General features: G+C 47.6%; 1 protein-coding gene and 1 long non-coding RNA gene across 2 annotated transcripts in view; both read right to left on the bottom strand.

Moving 5' to 3' along the window:
• LOC308609801 overlaps positions 1 to 18,161 on the bottom strand; it is a 189,045-nt gene extending 170,884 nt beyond the window's left edge. Inside the window, exon 1 of the long non-coding RNA XR_014014355.1 lies at positions 18,139 to 18,161. This is a non-coding gene — a long non-coding RNA (uncharacterized lncRNA). The remainder of the gene's footprint in view (positions 1 to 18,138) is intronic.
• Positions 863 to 8,997, bottom strand: LOC308609793 (BCL-6 corepressor-like; the record flags this gene model as incomplete). The annotated part of the gene is made up of 3 exons (XM_081259095.1): positions 8,459 to 8,997; positions 6,870 to 7,056; positions 863 to 1,221 (listed from the first exon to the last, which is right to left on the bottom strand). Coding segments are annotated over exons 1-3 (1,026 nt in total), but the record flags the coding sequence as incomplete, so codon positions are not given.
• Positions 18,162 to 24,932: the final 6,771 nt, after the last annotated feature.

Raw genomic sequence — 24,932 nt, 5'->3', positions numbered from 1 at the left:
GGGACAGCCTGAGGCTGGAATGAGGGCACTGACAAGCGCCCGGGGTCACCCAAGACTTCCCTTCCTGCCCAGCCGCGGGCTGGGTGATGAGGAGCAGCCCAGGAAGTCGAGCTCCCGCCTCACTGTCCATTCCATAAGGAAGTGTGCAGGCTGAAAGGACCTCAGGAAGAAAACTCCCCGCTCGCCACACGCTACTCTTGTCAACTTGGATGGCGCTCAGGTCCCCTCCAGGGCCGTTTCCCACAGAGGGCGGGTGATCCACCCTCCAGGAGCGCCCCCCGCCCCGTGCATACCTTGTTCATTGTCACTGCATTTAAGGGACTCCTCTAACCAGCTGCTGTTGCTTTTGGCCTCTGCCCTTTTCCTGCCAGGTTTCTCTTCGGAGATGCTATTGCCCTGGGGGGTGACCGCAGGCTGAACCGCCTGGGTCACTTCCTTCCTGCCCTGCCGGCCAGGTTTGCTCTCTGCTCCCGACGTTCTCTAAGGTGCAGCAAGCGGCGCTGCTTTCTGGGATGGAGCCCTGTTAATTCAATGCACACCTCAGGTTGGTCAGCTCACTATAATGTGGCTCTTCTAAGTGGTTAGAGGAACTGTTTGTCATTTCCCTCTCAGGCCAGTCAGCTAATGGAGAAATAACTACAAATTAAAGAAGAAGCCCCCCGGGGCGGGGGTGGTGGTGCGGGGAACAAACTGTCTTACACATCACTAACAGGGGTGGGGGAGGGGAGGGGTGTGGTCACTGTGTTGGCTGGAACTTGTCACCAAGTCTCGGGAGGGGGTCTATTTGCCTTTGGCCACCTTTGGGCTCCAGCCCCGCCACCTGGCTTTGGGGGGGTGGGGGGTGGGATGGGGGTGGGGGGTGGGGAGGTGTGAGTGGCTCCCCCCAGGGCTCCAGGGTGGGACTGGAACTTTCCACTGCTCCGCTCCAGGACTTCCGTAGGGTGCCCTGCGGGCCCGAAGCCAAACCGAGCTCACCTTTGGAGACCCGTCTCCGCTTGGCTTTCAGCAGAGAGTCCTCCGGGAGCACAGTGGTCTCAGTGTGGTTCCTATTGCCAGACACCTTGCGCTTTCTGTTCAGCCGGAGGGTGGGGCTGCGTGACGCGTCCGGGGCCGCCTGGTCGGCGGGGGACTCTCTGGGGGGCTCCGTGTCCATGTCCTCAGGAAGATCACTGTCTTCTGGGGCTTCAAAGCGGTCAGGTTTGCTTCCATCATAACACTCCCCTAGGGGAGGGGAGACAACCCGGAAAGGAGGGAACAAAGGTCACCAGGAGCAGGCAGGACCCCCACGCCCAAGGCAATCTGCTACCAACAGACCCCCCCACTTTGGAGACCAGGGGCCTCACACGCCGGAAGCACAAAACCCTCAGAAAGACGTCCCAAAGGAAGGACAGCTGAACACAACCAGCAAAGAAAGCAGAAAATGAGGCGCGTAGCCCACTCACAATCCATCCTTCAAGGGTCAAGGTGAGGCATCTACACCATCCGTCTATAGGCATGTGAGATCACTCCCTAACTGCTTAACTCTCCAAGGTGGCTTACTTTTAAAGGGGGGGTGAGTGACCTCACAGTAAGATCCAACCAATCAGGGCAGAGCTACAAGGGGGGGTGAGTGACCTCACAGTAAGATCCAACCAATCAGGGCAGAGCTACAAATGACTATGGAAACAGCTGCTAGTCAACAAAAAAGGCTGATGTCATCAAGAGACCAAATAGCCCCCAACTGCCATCTACACAGACATAGCACCAATGTTCACTTGGGTCAGCAGGGGCGAGGGTGAAGAAAAAGGGTAGGGAAAGAATGGTGGGAGGCTGGGAAGCTGGGGAGACCAAGGCAAGAGGAGCCTGGCAAAGGGAAAGGAAAGGCTTCCTGGTGCACACACAAGGGTCAAGGGCAATTTCAAAGAACTCAACCAGATTGCTACAAGTCCGTCTGTCCTCTTTCCACACCCGTGGGGGAAAGCATTTCACTGCCATCGAGGGGCTGCTCCTATTTCCTGTCTAGGAAGAAGGCCCACAGTGACACCAGTCACCCACCTGGCACGTCTCCACGCCTTCCTTCCCAGGCAACAAGCATCTAAGGACATTTCAAAGACAAGACTCCAACCCCCTTCGTGGGGGTGGTGTGGGGGGGTGCGGCGGGCAGGGCTGAAGTACTCACACCTCAGCTCCGCCTGTGTTGCTCCTGCCCCTCTGCTCAATCTAGCATCCACTTGGGGCTTTTCCTCCAATCACCCCAGCCTAACATCACTCCTCACTTTTGCTCTAGCCAAAGAAACGGTTCAACTGCTTTGCTAGTCACATTGTTTCTAACACACAAATAATTCCATAATGATCACTGTGCTGTTAAAGAGTTCCCCGAAGATGACCCTGTGTCCATCACCGGCCGGGGGTGGGGGTGGGTGTATGAGTTTCGTATTTCGTTAACACCTGAGCTAAGCTCCCACAGCCCGTTTTTCTAGATGAAATCATGGACACACCCCTCACATGCTGCTCGCATTCCTCCTCCTCTCCCTAGACCACTTCAAGTATCACTCCCACTTCTGCTCAGCAGGCTGGTCCCCTGATCAGCCTCTCTTGGGGGCATTCCCAGCATTTAATGGCAGCCAGTTGTGGGGATGAACCTCACCCTGGCCTGGGCTAGCCTGACCTGTGTTCTCAAGGGTGGAACACACTTAGCTTTTCTCCAAGGGTATCCCAAGGTGGGAGAGATCCCCATCTAGTCTTGCCGGAATGGTGGAATCACCCCAACCGCGAGGGTCTCCTGCCATGGCAGCAGGAGAAACCCCAAACTCCTGGCCTGTGCTTACGGGTGATGCAGCCCAGGCTACCGCAGGCCCGGTGAAGACGGCGTGCTGCAACTCTCACTCGGGCTGCTCTGTGACCCTCTTAAACACTCGGGCAGGAATGGCGCCGCTTTACAACTCGGCCCCCTTCACTTGTAAAGTGGGAATGTTGGGTTTCCTTGGTGGCGCAGTGGTTGAGAGTCCGCCTGCCGATGCAGGGGACACGGGTTCGTGCCCCGGTCTGGGAAGATCCCACATGCCGCGGAGCGGCTGGGCCCGTGAGCCATGGCCGCTGGGCCTGCGCGTCCGGAGCCTGTGCTCCGCAACGGGAGAGGACACAACAGTGAGAGGCCCGCATACCGCAAAAAAAAAAAAAAAGTGGGAATGTTACTGCTAGCCTCCCTCCAGGGTGGGCTTCATAATCACGGGCCGGGCTCAGCACAGAGAAAGGCTGGAAAAATCCCTTTAACCAAAAGATGCCAAGACTTTCAGACCAGCCTGAATCTCAGGCCTGAAATGTAGGAAATTTTAAGAGGTGAGCCCTGCTGGTTACACCATTGGACTTCTCTGGTCCAATCAGCCTTCCCTAAAAGCTCCGTGGGAGGGGATCCATGGAGGAATGGAAGGGCTACCTTAAGAACCCCCATGTCCAAGTTGAAAGTTTCTTTTTCCAAACTAGGTCCATCCACCCTTCCCCCAACCCCAGAGCCTTTTAGGGCAAAGATCTCAATTCCCCTCAGCTAAGGCCCCCCAAGACCTTACGCTAGTGTGACCTTACCCAGGCCAGTAATAACCCTGAAGGACACCCACCCCGACTGCCCAAGATGCCCATGGCCACCAGCTATGGGGTAGAGGCTCCGTGTCACTTGGAGCTTCTCAAAGACTGTTCTAACCACGACCCACAGGAGGATGACCCTTGAGGGCAAAAGAGATGGGGAGATAAATAGATGCACGGGGATCCTAACCATCAGGCTTTGCCATCATTGCTACTTTTGGCCCTTCTAAAAGTGGGAAGCCATGTGCCCTTGGTCACCCAGTCTAAGCAAGATGTGAACGTGGTCCCTGCAGCATGGTCTTATGACTCACAGCACATATATCCCAAATTCATTATGGTTGTACCATAGCATCACCTCACAGAAGCATCACCACAGCAACATTTACAAGTCACTGTGGCAACAAAGCACCCTCCCCACTGTTGAGCCATGCCCAGTGAGGCCTAAACAAGGTGAGAGGGTTCTGAGTCGCTGCAAGGCTCCCCAGGATTAAAATCCCCTTCTCTGTAGCTTAACTGTAATAGCACCTCCAGTCAGGGCTAACCTTGTTCAAAGTTACACCCGCTACAGAAGGAGTGCAGGGGATCTCTGTTCCAAAGTAGTTTACAAACGTGCAGGTGCTCAGCTGGAAGAGAAGTTCCCTGAGCAAAGAAGTTTCATGAAGCCCCTTGACTGAGCCTTCCTCCAGCTCCTGGCCAGGCACTGCCACTGAGCAGGACCTAGGCCTGTCCCAGCCAAGTGGTTCGCAAGGGAGATGGTTACTCCAAGTTTGAGAAGGAAGGGACCAATGCCTCCTTGCCCCGCCCCATCTTCAAATGCCACTGAGGGTTCCTAGTGATGAACTTCCAAGTCTGAGGAACCTCCAAACTCATTTGGTGAACTTCCAAAATAAAAATTTCACTCAGCCACCCATGTGATCATAAAGAATAAATGAGTATCTCGGCCACTGTGTTTTCAAGTTAATTCCTTTTTTTAAACAACCCCTAGCAACAAGATGCACCCGCGCCAGGACAACCAGGGCCGTGCAAACAGCACCCACCACCTTAGAAGCTCCTGGGCCCTCCATGGGTAGGGGCTGCCTCAGAAGGGGGAAGGCATCTTGAAGGCGTCCTGGACCCTCTCTGGGACCCATGCCCGCCCCAAATCCCCGCCCCAGCTCCCATGTGCTCACAGCTCGGCTCTCGGCCACACCGACACCCATGAGAAGGACCTGAGCCCATATCAGCTGAAGACGTGATGGCCCAAGAACAAGAAGGCCCGTTCATATCCAGCTGAATGGAATGAACACCTGCTGGGCCTTGGACGTGGAGGCTGCAGTAAGAACAGTGGCCCCTTCAGGTGACCTTTCCTGACCAGCTATTTACAAACCCCACGTCTCTACAAGACAGAGGGTGGGTGGGGAACCCACCTCCATTGCCCCAACCTTTCAAACGGAGCCCCTCACCTTCCCCAACCCTTCTCCTGCCCTCCCATGGTGGCGATTCATGGCTCACTGGGCCACGTCCCGGGTGCTCCAGGAAGAGACCCGTCGGTCGGTCTGAGATTGGAGGCAGGCGGTGGGGGGAGGGGGCTTTCGGAATCATCTGGGGCTCAGGCCCTGCTCCCCATCAGCCACACCGAGTTCTCGTCTCCACGCTCAGCAGGAAAGACTGGGAAGGACGCACACAAACGTCTCTGGGAAGAAGGGCGGGTGAGGCCACTGAGACGTGAAGGGCAGCGGCCACCCTGGGTTTGGCCACGTTGCTGGAGAAAAGGGCGAGAAGACTCGAGGCCGGTTAACTGCCCGCTCCCTTCCTCCAGCCTCCCTCACCGTCCACCCAGAAGAGGCAGATCCCATCCTCAGAAAAGTGCAGCCCCGTGAACTTGGCCTTGCCCACTTTTATCACATCTCTCGGAGAAACTTCCCCAGGAGCTGAGTTATGAGGCCACTCAGGAGGGTAAGGGCTGCGTGTCAGCTGTGAGCACAGGCAAGGAGGGAGGCCTTCTTACTGCTTCACTCCAGGGTGGCCTGGACCCTCCGTTTTTCATTCCAATCCCGAGGGGGAGGAGCTCGGAATCGTCTACTCCAGGCACATCAAGAGCCCCATCCCTCGGGTAAGGCCGCCACTGACTAGCCCCAGAAATCCCCTTCTACGGGAGCCACGTGGGACACACCGGTCCCGGTGTGGCTTACCCAGAACCCTGGCCACAGGCCTTTGTCTGACCCCAAAGATGAGCTGGGGGAGGGCAGTGCTCCAAGCAGCAGAGAGAAGCACACGCTGTTGCCGACCACAATTTTCCCGAACTGCATCAGGCACCCACGACCTAAGCGTGCGGGCCAACGCCGACCCTACGACTGGGTCCAAGGGCCTGGGCCTCCCAAACGTGCCCACCACCCCCGACTGTCCCGTCTCAGGAGGATTGCACGCCCACCCTGTCCTCGACGTTCACCGAGGTGCCCTCACTCACCATCACCGGTGAGGTTTCTGGGGTCCGGAGCAGGCTGCAGGCCACAAGCACGCACACTGAAGAAAGCGGGAGAAAGACCTCCACTTGCTGCCAACGCATCTCATTCGCCCAGGAAGTCTCGAGGGCCAAGCCCGAAGTCAAGCCCAGTGGGGGAGCAGCCGAGGGGACCGCAGAGTGTGACTCGAGGCCAACACGAGCTTTCTCTCCAGTTCGGCCTCCAGAACAGAACACAGCCGTCTGGTGGGAAGAACGGCCTCGTTGGTCCCACGGCCTGGGAGCGTGGTGTCAGCTCCTCCTGACTGCAAACGAGCCTCCACAGAACACAATGATGCTCATCTCTCTGGGGCCTTCATCAGCCCTCATCGCACGTGAACGAAACCTCTGCCTCTGGAGGGAGAGTCCGAGTACTCTCCACTCCCTCCCACAGGAGACTGTCACTCTGGAGGGTCTGGCTCTGGCTGCAAGTGTCATCCCACTGCTACCAAAAACCCGTGTCCGTACCTGCTACACAACAGAACACATACCTGCTACGCCGGAGGTCCTGCACTGCCATTCCTCTGCTCTACTGTATCAGACTATTACTAACTACAGGACTAGCATTGCTCCGGAAAAAGGAGACGCGTGCCAGGGAACAGCATTTCATAGGTGCTTCACTCCTGGATGCCGCAACGCTCAAAAGGACAGCCAGCCTTGCAATCCACAGCTGGGAAGGGTGGCCAGAGCAGCCCGTTCTCCGAACAGCCAGCACCCAGACGCTGGGCCGTCGGAAGCGTACTGCTTCCTCTCACCTCCCTCGGCACTGGGAGCGGAACCGCCCCGTTCCCACCGACGTGGTACCACACGCGAGCCGCCTGGGTTCACTTACATCTCTCACTGTCGTTCTGGTCGGCAATGGCCTCCTCCGGGGTGACCGACTTTGGCTTTTTGTCCTGACTTCCTTTCAGCCTTTCCCAGTCAGCGGGGCTGAATTTGCGCACCTCGGAGTCTTTGGTCGTGGGGTGGCCACCTTCTCGCTCTTTCATCTCCAACTCTGAGAAGCGCATCACTGCACGCTACAAAGAGAACGGAGATGGAAAAAAGACACACCTTACCACCAAAGCTATTTCACTGCCCTTACCTTAAAGGAAAGTATCTTCAAAGAAAAGTTTGCCCAAAACCAACCACAATTTATGATACAACTGAGATATTTTAAAATTGAACGATAAAACGTAAGAGTGTCTATGTGTAACTAGTCACACACTCTTTATTCGTAAAGCCATACGTATGTAGAGATATATGTGGTGTGTATATATAGCCATACATACACTGTGGCATACAGACAGACATTCTCTTTCGAAGGTAAATAAAACAAAACAAAAACACAACGCAAAGAAAGCGAAACAAAAACACAACAGAAAAGAAAACAAATGCACAGTGAATAAAGACGACCATGGCCCACAAACTTCCCTTTGTATATTTGGAAATGAAATTTAACTCAAAAGGTTTATGGAAGATTCTAGTAATAAAAATTTGAAGAATTGACCTCACAGTAAGCAGCGGGTAGACATAAAATACTGTCCTCTTGTAATCCTTCCATCTATGTAATTAAAATGGGCACTCAATGGATCATTTAGATAACTTCAGCCATTTTTATAAGCATAAACCAATTTTTTTCTTAACATTGCAAAACAATTTGGCTTTATTTGTGTTTTAATTAAAAGTAAAATATCTTAAGGAAATTCCTATACAACATCTATCATTCACTAGCAAGTTAAATACATACTCTATCCCATTAAGCAAGGTTTGTGTTTTTGTTTTGTTTGTTTGTTTGTTTTTTGGGTGGAAAAAAAAATTGCACGAATCTCACAGACATGCGGCCGCTACACACCTCCACCAAGTATCACGTAAGGCATTCTAAGCAGCGCTTTTAGGTATATTTGTTAACGTACAGTAACGGCAGAGAAATCAAAGCGATTGATAGGTAAATGTCATGCAGTCTTTTAGACATCCTTCGCAATAATTAAAACTTCCGGGCCTCCCTGGTGGCGCAGTGGTTGAGAGTCCGCCTGCCGGTGCAGGGGATACGGGTTCGTGCCCCGGTCTGGGAGGATCCCATATGCCGCGGAGCGGCTGGGCCCGTGAGCCATGGCCGCTGGGCCTGCGCGTCCGGAGCCTGTGCTCTGCAACGGGAGAGGCCACAAGAATGAGAGGCCCGCATACCGCAAAAAGAAAAAAAAAAAAAAAACTTCCGTTATCAGCATTCGAGTGGAGTTCGCTTAAAATCTACAGAATAACTTAAAGTATCCACTTACGTCCCCTTACTGGACACATTTCAAACATTTAAATTATCCTAAGCTTCATTAACCAAATCAGCCCAGTGTCCTGCCCTATCATACCCCCGGCCCCCTCCTCTTCACACATTAAAAAAACCTGACAACTGGTCAGGCTCCTGAAATTCGGGTGGTGGGGGCTCACCTGCAATGCCCGCTCCTCCCGACTGAGCTGACGGGAGTCTGCGTACAGTCCGGTAGCGACACACTTGAACCGGTCACCCACGTAACCAGCGGAGTTTGCGATTCTCTTTGCCAGCTTAGATGGCTTCGGTTTCAGAACTTTGCCATCGGTTGATCCTGCCTCGTCAGCTCCGTCTTTGGTGTAGGTGGGGGTGACGTCCACACTCGGTGGGGCACTGCCCACGCAAAATGGTTTGGGATCCTCTTGGGTTTTCCCGAACGTGACCGCAGAGCCGTCGCTCCCCAGGGTCGGCTCCAGGAATGCAGTCGAGACCGGCGTCACCAGGTTCTCCTTGTTGGTTACCGCTGGAACATTCTCCTTGCTGAAGCCGGAAACTGGCTGGCCCGGAGCCTGTTTGAAAGTATAGGCTTCGTGGAAGTCACTGATGCACCCCAACTCCTCTCTCAGGGCAATGAAATCCCGGTGTGGCTGTAGGGCCATATTTTACTTTTTTATTTTTTAATATATGTTCACATGTTTCCATAAAGGATCCAAGGTGGCCCATAACATAAGGACACACAATATTAGCTTTAAAAAAACATGGGAAAAAAAAAAAAAGGGAAATCATGATCCTGGAAATGGGTTGCATCCTTTTAAGGGGTGAGAATAACAGAATGAGTGAGCCAAAGATTTGGGAAAGGATCTCACATTTCCAAACGTCCAAATCTTAAAATTGCACCAAGTGGGAATGTAGCTGTGGCAGTATTAACCTGAGAGAGCTCTATGATCGTTGTCTTTACTCATCACTTGGTTGCAAGGTTATAAATGACAGGGTAAGTGAAGGAGGGCAAGTAGACAGATAAGAGTCATTTCCTGATTCTCAAAAGAAGGGGCATCACCTAGGGAAGGGGACTCCAAAATCCTACAGGAATCCTCTTCATATACTAAATTTTCTAGGTGGCAAAAGTATCTCCTTTGACCCTAGCAGCCAGATGGAACTTAGAAAAGTAGTGAAAAGCTACTCAACTGAATGCAAGTCATATGACTAGGAGCATGTCAGTGAAAAGTTCAAGGGAAGATGCTGTGGAAGAGCAGTTCACCTTGTGGTTGAGCGTCCTCAGAACGTGCAATGGGAGGTGCAGTACCTGCTCTGTCTCACAGGGACCCTCCAACCTCTAAACGCATCTTTCCTGGGAAGCTGAATTCAAAAAGTCAATTTTAAAAAAAGATAGGGCTTCCCTGGTGGCGCAGTGGTTGAGAGTCCGCCTGCCGATGCAGGGGACACGGGTTCGTGCCCCGGTCCGGGAAGATCCCACATGCCGCGGAGCGGCTGGGCCCGTGAGCCACGGCCGCCGAGCCTGCGCGTCCGGAGCCTGTGCTCCGCAATGGGAGAGGCCACAACAGTGAGAGGCCCGCGTACCACAATAAATAAATAAATAAATAAATAAATTTTAAAAAGATAAAAGTCTCTAGTAGAGAAATTGTATCAGAGCCTAGTATTAAGAGCTGTAGAGCCACAAGTTTCCCATGATACGGCCTTAGCAGAGGCTGTTAAGGCAGTGACAGAAAATTTGTACCGAGGGAAATAGCAGAAGAGTTTGCCTACAATTCACGAAAATGCTCCCTGCACTTGGCCTGAAGGAAATCAGCAAAATTTGTAACAGCTTGTGTATTTGTATGCGGGATGGAGAACGAGTTTAATTTTTTAATTTCTCTGAATTATCACGTAAGATTCAGAAGATGCTCTCTCTGCCTAGAAGCCACCCCACTGGGATAACTATGCCTACGGAGTGCCTTTGCCTATGACTCCTACTTGCTAACAGACTGGCAGCCTGGCCCCAGGGCCTGGTCGCTGCTCCCAGTGCAATGGTGGATATGGTGTCAACGGTTGCAAAATCAAAGCCCCTTACATCCTCTCCATGCCTCGGTCCCACCCCCCACCCCACTCACCATTGATGTTCAGGAAGGGGAAGGGGTCCTGGATGGGAACGTGGTGCTGTGACTGGTCCAGCTCACCTTCCTCATCTTCTTCATCCACACCATTATCTTTCTCATCCCAAGGAGCAGATCCAGTGGATCCTACCCGAGAAACACACACACACACACACAAAGGTCAAAAGTGAGGCGCTCACGTTGCACTGTCATCCCTGCAGCCCACTCCCAGCTCCTCCTACGGAGCCCCAGTGCAAGCTCTCATCCCCTCCCCTATCCAGGAGCTGCAGACCCTACTCCCTTCTCCTAGAAACCTTTTAATTCCTACTCTAAACCCCTTTCTACACATTCGCATCCCTTCTAAGGACCCAAGGAGCACAGCTTCTCTCCTTTATAAGCTTACTGTGAAGACAGACCCTTCCCTCATGGCAGAGCCTCACTAGATTCACTGGAGGTCAAGTCTAAATTATCTGGCTCTTAGTCGGAACTGGCTCAACATTGAGTAAATATAGGGATCAGGTGGTATTCTCCTAGGAAAAATACCATACAAATTAAATGATCACTTACCCATCATTTATAAAGAGAACTTAATAGCCTTCATAATGTCATGGCAATTGATTCTTAGAACAGCCTTTGAAATACGCAGGAAAGATCAGAACCCAGATTTTATAGTGCAAGAAGCTGAGGCTCAAAATGTTGAATGACTTGATTCAATGTCCCACAAGTAGTGAAATAGAAAGACCGAGGTTTATAACTCAGACCTTCTAAGTTTTAAGCCCTCCTTCTTCTAAACTACCTGGCCTCTGTTCTCAGTGTTGAGTCCCAAGAGAAGTTATTTTTTATAGAACTCAATACCCCCTCTTCTTTCTAATGCTTTACTGTTCCACTGGGTGGGCAGGAAGACTGTGCTGAGTTTATATCTTTTGTTCTCTGGGTTCTTTCTAGGGACAGCATTTCTTGCTTTATTTACCAGTCTTCAACTTTGTAAGCGAGGCGACTTTCAAGTCGACTATCGCTTTAAGGGTCCAGCCCGGAACCTGGCACACTGTCCACCTTCTCCCCAGCAGCTGGGGCCTCACCTGGGTTAATGATAGAGCCCTGGGGCTGGGGGATGTCACACACTTGATATATCTTCACTGGGTTCATGGGCACCTCCTTGGTGCCGTCGTACATCAGGTTGAATTCCCTGCTCTTGTTGAGCGCACAGCGGAGCTGGGCCTTCCATTTAGCTGGGTCGGGGTCGTCCACCCCTTCCTGGTACTTCCCCTGTCTCCACAGCCCAGGCCTGAGGGATAGGAAACTACAGTGAGTGCCTGATTGTTGCCCAGAAACACTGGAAAGTGTGCCCGCCCTCCCTCATACAGACACAGATACACACAGCCCTGCCTGACCGCCCCATCACCCCAACTCCAATTTACAGAGACTGCAGCAGAAAACACCACGCTGGGGACCAGGCAAGGCAGGGCCTGAGACAAATTAAGCCAAATGCAAATACAGTATTTTAAAAAGAGGAGTCTCATCTCAGGTGCTTGTGCCAGCATCATCTGTCAAGACTACAATGGCCTTAATGAAGGGTTAAAAATAAAGAAAAATCTGGAACACGTATACACCAAAATACTAATGGCAACTTTTGGATAGCAAGATTTCAGGTAATTTTGTTTTGTTTGGCTTGCCTTATTTGTTTTTCACATGAATTGCTTATATAATAAGAAGAGAAAGGGAGGTGGCGTATGATATGAAGAATTTAGGCTTGCAGTTCCCTCTCCCTTCAGTCTTTAACCTGATGCACAAATAACTGTTGAAACCAAGTACCTTTAGGAGTAGCAGCCCATAGGAGGGCAGGAAGCACGCTCTGGGGGTTCAGCTGGCCTCAGTGCAAGGCTGAGGGCCTCAAGTCCTAATAAACTCACACCACCTGCCTTTCCCTGCTTCCTCAAACTCCCACATTGGGAACATTTTGCTGGGAACACCAGTGGCTGGTGGCCTGGGCCAAAACCAGTGTGGCCCCGCCTCTCTGGTTTTCAATTTCCAGGTCTAACAGGCATCTATGTGTCTGTTCACGGGATATCAGCCCTCCCCCACTGTTAACGTATCTCAGATGTCTACACTTTCTTCAGGGCTGTGACGTATGTGCTGGTGCAGAAAAGGGGGATGTCTTTTGCAGAGGACTCAAGATCAAGAGAACGAGATGGACCGGCCAGACTGCTCCCACTTGATGTTAGGAAGATAAGGTGGCCATGTAGTTAGAATTCTGCAGGGGAACATAGCCTATAGAGTCTATGGGTTTGCGGATCCACAACTTTTATTTTTTCAGTAATGCCAACCAAGCTCGTAAGAGACTGACATATAATCCAGAATGCCAGTCTACTCGTTTTCAATGGGGGATAAAGCTGGTCAGTGACCAGCATGGTTAAGTCCAATAACCTGGACATAACCATGTATGATCTCAACCAGTAACTCCTGTATCTGGTTTCTAATGACAATTCCAAGAACATAAGACCCACTCAACATTTAAATCCAAATTTTCAGATGACTCCAAAGCTAAATGGAAATGATTTGATATTGAACTCTAAATCTGCATTATCTAGACTATCTCTTACCCAGCTGGGTAACCCAGAAGCGACAGTAAGAGGCTCCTGCTTTCCCAAAAATCACAGGGCGTGAAAATGAAAAGCACTGGAAAGGCAAGACCCCCAGTGAATTTGCAAAGCTGCTCTTGTGTCTTTGTCTTTTTGACCTTCAAGCCAGGAGAAATTCTAAAAATACAAATGTATTAATTTTTAAAACTTGACTTTACTGAATATTGTTCAGATCCCCAAGCCTACAAAAATAATTTTATTTTTTTAAAAATGCTCCCTCTTCAGACTATACTACAAAGCTACAGTAATCAAGACAGTGTGGTACTGGCACAAAAACAGAAAGATAGATCAATGGAACAGGATAGAAAGCCCAGAGATAAACCCACGCACATATGCTCAACTTATCTTTGATAAAGGAGGCAGGAATGTACAGTGGAGAAAGGAAAGCCTCTTCAATAAGTGGTGCTGGGAAAACTGGACAGGGACATGTAGAAGTATGAGACTAGATCATTCCCTAATACAATACACAAAAATAAGCTCAAAATGGATTAAAGACCTAAATATAAGGCCAGAAACTATCAAACTCTTAGAGGAAAACATAGGCAGAACACTCTATGACATAAATCACAGCAAGATCCTTTTGGACCCACCTCCTAGAGAAATGGAAATAAAAACAAAGATAAACAAATGGGACCGAATGAAACTTCAAAGCTTTTGCACAGCAAAGGAAACCATAAACAAGACCAAAAGACAACCCTCAGAATGGGAGAAAATATTTGCAAATGAAGCAACTGACAAAGGATTAATCTCCAAAATTTATAAACAGCTCATGCAGCTCAATAGCAAAAAAACAAACAACCCAATCCAAAAATGGGCAGAAGACTTAAATAGGCATTTCTCCAAAGAAGATATACAGACTGCCAACGAACACATGAAAGAATGCTCAACATCATTAATCATTAGAGAAATGCAAATCAAAACTACAATGAGATATCATCTCACACCAGTCAGAGTGGCCATCATCAAGAAATCTAGAAACAATAAATGCTGGAGAGGGTGTGGAGAAAAGGGAACACTCTTGCACTGCTGGTGGGAATGTGAATTGGTACAGCCACTATGGAGAACAGTATGGAGGTTCCTTAAAAAACTACAAATAGAACTACCATATGACCCAGCAATCCCACTACTAGGCATATACCCTGAGAAAACCATAATTCAAAAAGAGACATGTACCAAAATGTTCATTGCAGCTCTATTCACAATAGCCCGCAGATGGAAATAACCTAAGTGTCCATCATCGGATGAATGGATAAAGAAGATGTGGCACATATATACAACAGAATATTACTCAGCCATAAAAAGAAACGAAACTGAGCTATTTGTAATGAGGTGGATAGACCTAGAGTCTGTCATACAGTGTGAAGTAAGTCAGAAAGAGAAAGACAAATACCGTATGCTAACACATATATATGGAATTTTTAAAAAATGTCATGAAGAACCTAGGGGTAAAACGGGAATAAAGACACAAACCTACTTGAGAATGGACTTGAGGATATGGGGAGGGGGAAGGGTAAGCTGTGACAAAGCGAAAGAGAGGCATGGACATATATACACTACCAAATGTAAGGTAGATAGATAGTGGGAAGCAGCCGCAGAGCACAGGGAGATCAGCTCGGTGCTTTGTGACCGCCTGGAGGGGTGGGATGGGGAGGGTGGGAGGGAGGGAGATGCATGAGGGAAGGGATGTGGGAACAGATGTATATGTGTAACTGATTCACTTTGTTATAAAGCAGAAACTAATAAAAATAAATAAATAAATAAATAAATAAATAAAATACAAAAAATACAAAAATAAAAATGCTCCCTGCCTCAAAGGAGTTTACAATCCCTTAAAGGAGACAGATGAGTCAATAGATCAGAAATATAGATACTATGTAACACCAGTAAAACTGCCTAATCCATAAAGAGTCGGGGGGTAGGTATGGTTGGCTAAGTTTATCAGAATTTATGATTCTAGGGCTGAATCTTGAACATGGGTAGAAGTTAACCAGGTGAGAAGCGTGGGTCACGATACTCTAAGCAGAAGAAGCTTTATGGGCAAAGGCAGAGGCTGAAAAGCACAGTGCTTAGGGGACCTACAAGCAGTTCAGCTTGCGTGGAGGCAGCATGAGATGAAAGTCTGGGCTTGTAAGTAGGAACCATGCCAAGGAGTTTGGACCTGATTCTTAGAACACTGAGAACCACTGAGAGATTTAAGCAGGTTGTGATGGGATCAGATTTAAGTTTTAGAAAGAACCCTCTAGCTGCAGGACTGAAAAGGGTTTGGAGGGAGGCAAGGCATGAAGATAACACATAGTCTCTATATAAACCATATAATAGTGTCACTAGGGTCTGAACTAAGGAGGTGGCGGTAGGGATAGAGGATACAGGTAACGAAGGAGCCGTTAAAGACGCTGACTTGACAGAGCTTGATGAGGAACTGATTCCTTGAAGAAGGTGAGAGAGAAATCAAGGATGATTCCCTGGTTTAGGGTTTGGGAGACTGGGTGGGGGGTGATGCTGGCCACTGAGATAGGAGCAGGTTTAGAAAGATGATTTCCCTTTGGAAATGTCGGAGTTCAAATGCCTGTGGAAGGCCTAGGGGAGGAGGCCCAGCATGCCCAGGGCAGTTTCTTATCCCCACTCACCTCTCACATCACCTGAGGGACTCTCCCTGCCTGCCTCCAGCCTGGAAGAAGGTCCACCAGATTACGGACATCTCTGCCCTGTGGGCAAGGACCAATTTCTTTTCATTTCTGTATCCCTGCTCAGGCTTTAGCACACAGTAGGTCAATGTGTATTTGTTGAATTGCCTCAAATTTACAGAAATACACTTCTTGGGCAATGAATAAGTTGCTATTACGGATGGAAGACCAGGAAAACAGCTATGAGCAGAAGGCCAAGGAGACACTGCAGAAAGTGCTGGAGGAGAAAATGCGTGCACAACAGCAACTGCAGAGCAAACAGGTGTGGGGATGCTCCATAATCCTTGGGGCTGGGAACCCTGGGGCAGTCTGGGTGGCAAGGGAGCCAGCTGCACAACTCCCTGGAACCCCCAAGGCACCACCCTCTCCTCTGATCTCCCTCAGCGGTCCCTGGCCCTGGCCGAGCACAAGTGTGAAGAGTGGAAGAGCCAGTACGAGAGCCAACCCCAGCATGCAACTGTCCCCTACCCTGCCAGCCCAGTAATCATGAACGCGGTCTTCCTTCTCTTTTTTACAATGTGGTACATATGGATTTTTTTTGAATGAGATTTAACCAGCTTTTAAACCTTTCTTCTTTCTAACAATATCAGTACTCTCTGACTCTCCAAATGCACCTTTTCAAGTTGATTTAATTTATGGAAAAATCACCCTTCATACTTTCCCTTTCTTTTTTAAGCTTCCCCATGGTAGTGTAATGTAGTAGAAGGAGATTTGGCCTGGGAGTTTGGACACCAGGGTTCTAGCGGCAGTAACCCACAGTTACACACGTTATATTATTAAAGAAAAAACTAACTTACAGAAATGTATGAGGCCATTATGCACATACACACAAATATATATTCACTCATATATCCATAAAAAAGTAGTCTGGAAGGTTCTATAAAATGTTAAAGGTGTTCATCCCACGGTGGAGGAGATATACGTTAACTGTATTACCCTCTTAAATTTTTACAGTAAATATATATTACTTTTATAATTTAAAAAGCCAAACTTTTCATTTTTAAAAACCTAAAACATGAAAGAAAACTGGAAAACCAACAAAATTAAAACAATCCCTAAGTCTGAGGCAACGATTTTTTTATCCGAGTACAAGTGATGAATGAAAATACTAAGAATGGTGTGTGACACCTTAAAGTATAGAAAAAAAATACAGTAAGGCAAGTAGGCATTAAGATAATAGAATATAAAAAGTTACCCAGATATATTCAGACAATGGACTATTATTCCAGTAATAAAAAGAAATGAATTACTAATATGAGCTACACGGATGAGTCACAACATGAGGAGCCAAAGAAGCCACGTGCAAAAGGGTACTTATTGTATGCTTCCATTCATATGAATTTCTAGAAAAGGAAACACTAATACATAGTGAAAGAAAGCATGTCAGTGGTTGCCTGATGCCAGGCCTGGGAAACTGACTGTAAAAGGATAAGAAGGAACTTGTTGCAGGTATTGGAAGTGTTCTGTATCTTGACTTTGGCGATGACAATATAGATATACACATTTGTCAAAACTTATCAAATTACACGCTTAAAATGGGTACACCTTGTTGAATGTAATTCATACTTCAATAAAGTTGATTTTAAAGTTAAATTAAAAAGTCACCTATGGGGACTTCCCTGGTGGCACAGTGGTTAAGAATTCGCCTGCTAATGCAGGGGACGTGGTTTCAAGCCCTAGTCTGGGGAGATCCCACATGTCGCCGAGCAACTAAGCCCGTGCGCCACAACTACAGAGCCTGTGCTCTAGAGCCCGTGAGCCACAACTACTGAGCCCGTGTGCCACAACTAGCGAAGCCCACGTGCCTAGAGCCCATGCTCCACAACAAGAGAAGCCACCACAGTGAGAAGCCGGCGCACTGCAACAAAGACACAATGCAGCCAGAAATAAATAAATTAATGATAATTTTTAAAAAAATAGTCACCTAGATGTCTGAGTGAGACAGAGTCCCTTTCAGCTTTCAGTCCCAGCTCTTCTCTGAAGCCTCCCCTCGTTTACCCTGGCAGCATGTGACCACTTTGCATCTCTTTAACACCTTATATTTATCGGTTCCATTCAGATTTGATGCTTGAAAAGTTTTGTATATTTTATGTCTAGCTTCCATTAAACTTGGTTCCTCTAAGGCAGGAACAATAATCTCTTTCATAAATTGAGACCATTACAAAAACAGAATTATGTTCCCTTTCCTCCCAATCAGGGGAATTTGAAGTAGGATTGATGAAATCCTGGAAATCGTAAGCAAAAATGTCATTTCTGCATTTTTATGGCCACAGGGTCCTGTGTTTTCATCAGATTCTTGAAGATATCACAGAGCCCAACAATGCTAAGAATCTCTGCTTTGAATCCATGTGCTTTCACCCAGCTCTGTGGTACAAGGCACCCTGCCCCTGGGGCAATCTGTCTGTGGTCCCTGCAAAGATGATAAACCCACATCAGAGACACTCACTCTTCTGCATGTCAGTGGACTCCACTGCCAGCTCTTCCTCCACAATGACGTCACTATCGCCATCTTCAAGATTCATTTCTGTCTCATCTAGAACACTGTCTTCCTCCTCTTCCTCCTCCTCATCTTCCTTGGAGACATCCTTTAATGTGGCAAGTAGTCTGTTGTAACCAGAAACTTGTTCTGGTTCACTCTATGCTTCACTTTCAGAACTTGAAGTATCTATAAACTCTCTGACTAAAAGGAAAATGGGGATTTTAAAAACAAAAATTATACTGGTCTTGTTGCTACCCCACGACTATCATCAGGCCCACAGTGGAACCAAGTTCAGACTTTTCTAAATAAAAACTAGCTTTTCTGCAAATATGCAATCCTATCTATTCAACCAGACCGAGCACCAAATTTGTTTCAAACAGCTAATCTAGCTATGATTCTAGAAGCGCTTCCTCTTCTTTGAACTGCTCATGTTCCACATGGGAAGACAGCAAACTAAACACATGGAGCTTTACGTTATAAGGCGATCTAACCTATGTGTCAGACATTTGGCACCTTTAAAGGAGCAACAGGAAAACTTACAACAAAAAAGTACTTTATTTCTGAGTCTGTGGTAATGAAATAAGACCTTTGATGATTTTGCACTCTATTTTATGTTAAGCAAACATGACATTCCCTCTTAGGATTCACCAAGAGCCCTCTGGTAAGCCTCCTTAACAGGTTCTAACAGGTAATCTCTCAGGACAGTTCCATACTCTATACTACATTAGTTATCACAATGGCATTTTAACAGACATCTGCACTTAAAACTAAGCAATATTACTAAAATATAGCTTACATCTAAAATCAAAGAGAGTGGAAATGTAGCCAAACTTTAGTACCATATATAATCTTAAAAGTAACAGTCCAGAATCTACTATCATAAAGAAGGTATAAAGCATTACCAGTTGACAAGTCTGTGGTTTTGCTTCCTTTCTGGAAACCCTGAGAAGAAACAGGCAATGTTAAACTTTAACTACTAGTAGGTAGCAATTAGGAAAAGTCTAATGATACAACTTTAAATGAACATGGCAGACTATACCGTTATAAATACATTATATCTATTGTCAAGTAAAAACTCCATATGCATTTGGACAGGTTTTGGAAGGATATGCCAAATAGATAATAAGAGACGAATGAAAAAGTCTAACAAGACCACATGACAAATACTACAGTCACACAGTAACAGGCTCTCATCCAAAAGATGGGAAATTTTGGCAAATAAAAGCCCTCGGGGTTCACCTTTTCTAGCAAATTTCTTAAGTAGACTATCCCTCTAACTGTTGATAAAGCAGCCCAAAGGGGTGGGATGAGCACTAAGATCATAACTGAGAGTCTGGACACTTAGAGAGGAACCCACAACTACCCAAACATTAGTTTCCTCATGGTCATTGAATAGATAGGTGATGTCGAGGGTCCCAAGCAATTCTTTTTTTTTTTTTTTTAACTTCTTTAATTTATTTATTTTGGCCTGCTATGGGTCTTCGTTGCTGCGCCCGGGCTTTCTCTAGTTGCGGCGACAGGTGGCTTCTCTTGTTGCGGAGCAGGGGCTCTAGGCTCGCCGGCATCAGTAGTTGCACCAACCTGGCTCAGTAGTTGTGGCTCGCGGGCTCTAGAGTGCAGGCTCAATAGTTGTGGCGCACGGGCTTACTTGCACCGCGGCATGTGGGATCTTCCCGGACCAGGGCTCGAACCCCTGTCCCCTCCCTTGGCAGGCGGATTCTTAACCACTGCGCCACCAGGGAAGCCCCCAAGCAATTCTTTAAAAACATAGAAAACGAACACAAGCTTATAAAACCTCTGCCCAGTCGCCACACAGGAGGCGTGCCGTCTAGCATAAAACTACAGGCTCAACAAAGGGTAGGAAGACCGGCGAAGAACCCCACCTCAGGCGGGAAGCCGCCAGGATCCCCGGGCGAGCTAGGCCGGCGCCGGGGCAGCGTGGCACGCGGCGGGAGCTGCCCTGTCACTACCCCCGGGGCACCGGCGGACCAAACGCGGGGACACGCGGGCTCCCACCGGGAAAGGACGCCGGCAGCGCCGGTCCCAGCCTTGCCTCTCCATACCTGTCATAGAAGGGATGCTCCTCGCCGAAATCCCTTAGATGATGCTTCTGCTTTTTAGTTAGGGAGTTGAGCAGCTGGCTCTGGCTCCGGCTCCGGCTCCGGCTCCGGCTCCGGCTCCGGCTCCCGCGTTTGCCCATGGGGAAGACGTCAAGTCAGCCAACCTCCAAGAACCGCGTTTTTCACCTGGCAGTCGTCTCGTCAACCCACTCACGCGGGATTGCCAACGGCGCTTTACGGCGGAAGCAGGGTGCCATAAAGCAGACCCGCTTTACGTCGCGCTTGTACGACAGGCGTTAGAACTTCCTGTTTCCCATTCCGCCCCCTAGCGAGGCGCTTTGGAAGCACGCGCACGCATGCGCAGCTTTTCTCTGAGCCCCGTAAGGAAGGCAGGCAAGGGAGGCTTCGGGCTTCCCCAGGTATGTAAATCGGTGGGTGTACTTTGTGCGTCTGTTTTGGCTGTGAGAATCAGCCTGCATAAACGTGTAGTAACTGAGATGGTTGAATGCAGTGCCTTTCTATTATGCCATAATACAAATACCAACTAACATTTAAGGCTGCCGGTGCATCTCAATTCATCCTCACAACAGTAAACAAATAGACCTTGTTAATAAGCCTGATATTGGAGATGAGAAAGCTGATGCTTACAAAAGGTTACATACACACTAGCAAGAGAGGAGATGGAAACCTAATTCTCTCTGGTGCGACCACAGGCTTTTCCCACTAGGATCTGCCACATGCGTGTGCTGTGTGAAGAATGAGGACGCAAGGCTGAGATCCCCGCCCTTACCCTACCCCCTCATTTTCTGAAAGTATTGCAAGGGCCCTTGGTAACACATCTGTTCTGGCATTTTTCATGTTATAAAAGCAAAAACACATCCAGAGCGGTAAAGTGACTTTCCTAAATCACCCGAAGAGTCGATGTTAGAGAAAGCAGTAAAACTCAATAAAGTGTCTCAAAACTGAATTGGGGCAAATTGGGATGGAAAACTTTTAAAGGGTAAGTAACTTTTCTATATCTGGGTCGTGGTGGTGGTTACACCTGGTATACAATTACCAAAATTAATCAAACTGTACCTTTGAAATTGGTACATTTTAATGCAAGTAAATAATAATCTCAATAAACAAAGAGGTAAAAACAGCGCAACTGGACTTAATACTCTAGAGACAGGCAGAGTGTGCAGGGATACTTAAAAACCACAGGATAGGGCTTCCCTGGTGGCGCAGTAGTTGAGAGTCCGCCTGCCGATGCAGGGGACATGGGTTCGTGTTCCGGTCCGGGAGGATCCCACATGCCGCGGAACGGCTGGGCCCGTGGGCTATGGCCACTGAGCCTGTGCGTCCGGAGCCTGTGCTCCACAACGGGAGAGGCCACAACAGTGAGAAGCCCACGTACCGCAAAAAAAAAAAAAAAAAAAAAAAAGAATGCATATTATAGTCTTCAGGATGACTACTAAGAGAATAGTAGAAGAGTGAAAAACTTAATTAATGTGTGATTTTGGTGAGTCAAGGATGAATGCTATTGTCTTACTATTACTAAAAGAATAGTAAAAAAGTGAAATATTTCCAAGCTAATAGAGGGCGAAAGTGGAATAAGAGAAAACCATCCACTCAGAAGGAGGCAAGAAAGGAGAGAAAAAGGAATATAGCACAGATGGTACAACTGGTATTGAGCAAGAAGGTAGATTTAAACCCCAGTACACGAGTAATTACATAATTTAAATGGACTAAAAGTCAAAGATTGTCAAACTGGATTTTGTAAAAATGATACGCTATTTGAAGGCATATGTCTAAACCTTAAGACAAAAATTGACAGAGAACATATGAAAAAGATATGGTATGAAAACTCTAACCAACAGAAAGCCAGTGATGAAGCTAAATGACAAAGGAGACGTTAAGGGAGAAACACTACTAGAGATGAAAAGGGACATTTCATGATGATCTAAAGTTTTGCTCTACAGGAAGTATTAGGATTCTAAATTTATATGCACCTAGTAACACAGCCTCAAAATATATAAAGCAAAAATCGTTCATATAAAAAGAAGAAACACACAAATGACAAACATGTTGAGATTTTTAAAAACATTCTCAATGATGGAACAAAAAGACAAAAAAAAATCAATATGAGAATTTAAGTTGGAACAACATCATTGGCAAACTTGATTTAATGGATCAATTCTTTCTTAGATAATTTCACAATTAAGATCTGAAGGCAGTCTAGGGTTGTGGTTACACACAGGAGCTTTGGAGTCAGGCAGACCTGGATTCAAGCTCTGCCACAACTACTTTATGCAAGTGAACTTGGATAACTTCCTTCACCTCTGTGAGCCTCAGTTTTCCCGACTGTAAAGTGGGGTGAATACCAGTATAGACCGCATGGGGTCATTGTGAGGATGAACAGAGATGATGCAGGTGGTGTGCTTGCCCCAGAGTGGTTCCCAGGCCGACCTGTCCCTGCCATACCTTGCTCTTTTCCTGCAGCGTCATAGAGATCAGGCTCTGCTCGGTACTGCTCCTTTTCAGCTCCACCCTGAGCTTCCTCATTTCTTTTTCCATGTCATGGATTTGCTGAAAGAGTTCCAACAACAGGGAAGTAAACTTCAGAACTCATTTCATCCGGTTCATTAAGGCAGAAACCTAGTCTGGGATTCGCTTCATTCCTTCCCTTGGGGGACAATTCCACATCTTTGAGGCAAAGTAGACTTTCTTTCAACGGATGCAATGAAAGGGCTGGGTGAGGGAAAATTTGAGTTTCTTTTGAAGATCAGCATGGATCCTGGATTAAACAGTACAAGATACCTATCCACTCATTAGAGTCTCTTTCCTTGGGGCACATTTTTGAGTTCAATCTAAATAAGGGCTGTTTGGAAGACACAATGGGCACAGTTTGGAAGAAAAGAACAATGACATTTTTATCTCATTTGAGGCAGAGAAGTGTGCTCCTGACAGAGAGAAGAACACACGTCTCCTGCCCCCGTCCCAGGCACCGTCCTTCCCAACGGATGGAAAACGTATGCCTGGTGATGTGCACGAGGGTTCGGGCCTGTACAGGGGGTGAATATTTACATTGAGTGGTCATCTTTTCACTGTATTGATTTTTATGTTCACCTTCCATAGAAGGCCAGTGATACATTTGCTTTTTATTTTGTTTTTATGAATTGTTGTAAAATTGAATGTATTTAAGCAAAAATACTTCAAGAAGAGTTGTGTTAATAACAGTGCTCAGGGCTGTGATAAAACTTGTGACAGTGGATCATGAAAGTCTGGGCATCACAAGTCCAGGGGTAGGGACCACGGTGAATTTCTAGCAGCATATGGTGGCCACCTCCCGTCCCTTTCCCCAGGGGAAACCTGATGAGGGACCTTGAGCCAACTGCCCAGAAAATCTGGGGAGAGTGTGTTTTCCATGGTCTTTTCACCCATCTCTTTGAGGCTAGCAAATCAAAGCATTAGGAGACTACATTAACAGACAAACACCCAGAAAGCCCCAGAGCTTGTGCTAGCTAATGGGCCACGGAACCCGTCCAAAACCCTCAAGGCCATAATCTAGGCTTTCAGTGGACACCTAGGGATCAGGAGGTTCAACGCACGGTTTTGCAGAGTTTTAACTCTTTCTCTTGGGCTTCCCAGTTCTCCTTCTGGGCATCTTCCTTCTGTAACTCTTCTTTCAGCACTGAGCACTGTGCATAAAATTGACAAGGCCACGGGGGCTTGGCTGGGGGTCCCAAGTACCTGTGTTCACGCCCAGGAGTGTTTCCTGCTGTATAACCCAATCACACCTCTGAATTCTGAGAGGCGAGACCATTTGTGTGATGGGAGCACGGAATCCTTCAGTCATTCCCAGTTCACCCTCTCATGAGTTCTGAGGAATAGAGCGCCTAAATTCCTCTTCAAAAGCCAGCAAACTTCACTGCAGGGGAAATCCAGCTTTGTAGAGTCTGGGTACTTAGGGTGAAGGAATTGGGATGTTTTCACGCTGTGACCGGTGAGGGTGCAGGGGGCCGAGCCAGAGAGCTGGGGTCCATCTTAGGGCTTTTGTGCAGGTTGAGTCTCAAAGACACAACTGCCCCGACTGGTGTGGAGGGGTAAACGGAGCTGTCTTGCCCGAGGGCGTCTCGGCAACAGGCATTAAGTGCATAAGGATGGATGTGCCTTCTTTTGACCCAGCAATTCCCACTTTAGGAATGTACCTTAAGGACAATGACTGGAGAAATAAGTAAATCTGTAGTTTCAAGGATGCTCTTCACAGAATTGTCAGTAACTGTGGAATAAAAATAAAATGAGGAAACAACCCAAGTGTTGTTTAGAACAGCAGACCACTTTATAACACTGGGTACATCCAGGAGAAAGTATGTAGCTTTTAAGACGAATGATAAGAGCGCTGATTTATTAGCACGGGAAAATAGTAAGTATTTAAAAATTTTAAAAAGGTGCATAGAATAAATTCACTATAAAATGATTGATTGATTGATTTCTAGGCAATATATAGAAATAAGACTGGAAGAACATACATGAAAATATTAACACTGATTTCTCAAGGTAGCATTTCCTCTCCTCTCTTTTTATTTTTTCTTCTCAATGTCATCTACTTATTTTTCTAAAATTAACACACATGATGTATGTCATTTAAAAAAAAAGGCATCTCAAATGTTCACAAGAGCAGTACCCTTGGTGGTGACGAGCCCTTGTGCTACTGGCCAG

The sequence above is a fragment of the Mesoplodon bidens genome (assembly GCF_964165515.1).
Source record: "Mesoplodon bidens genome assembly, contig: HAP1_SCAFFOLD_103, whole genome shotgun sequence".
Classification (NCBI taxonomy): Eukaryota; Metazoa; Chordata; class Mammalia; order Artiodactyla; family Ziphiidae; genus Mesoplodon; species Mesoplodon bidens.
This window is presented reverse-complemented; position numbering and strand designations above follow the sequence as displayed.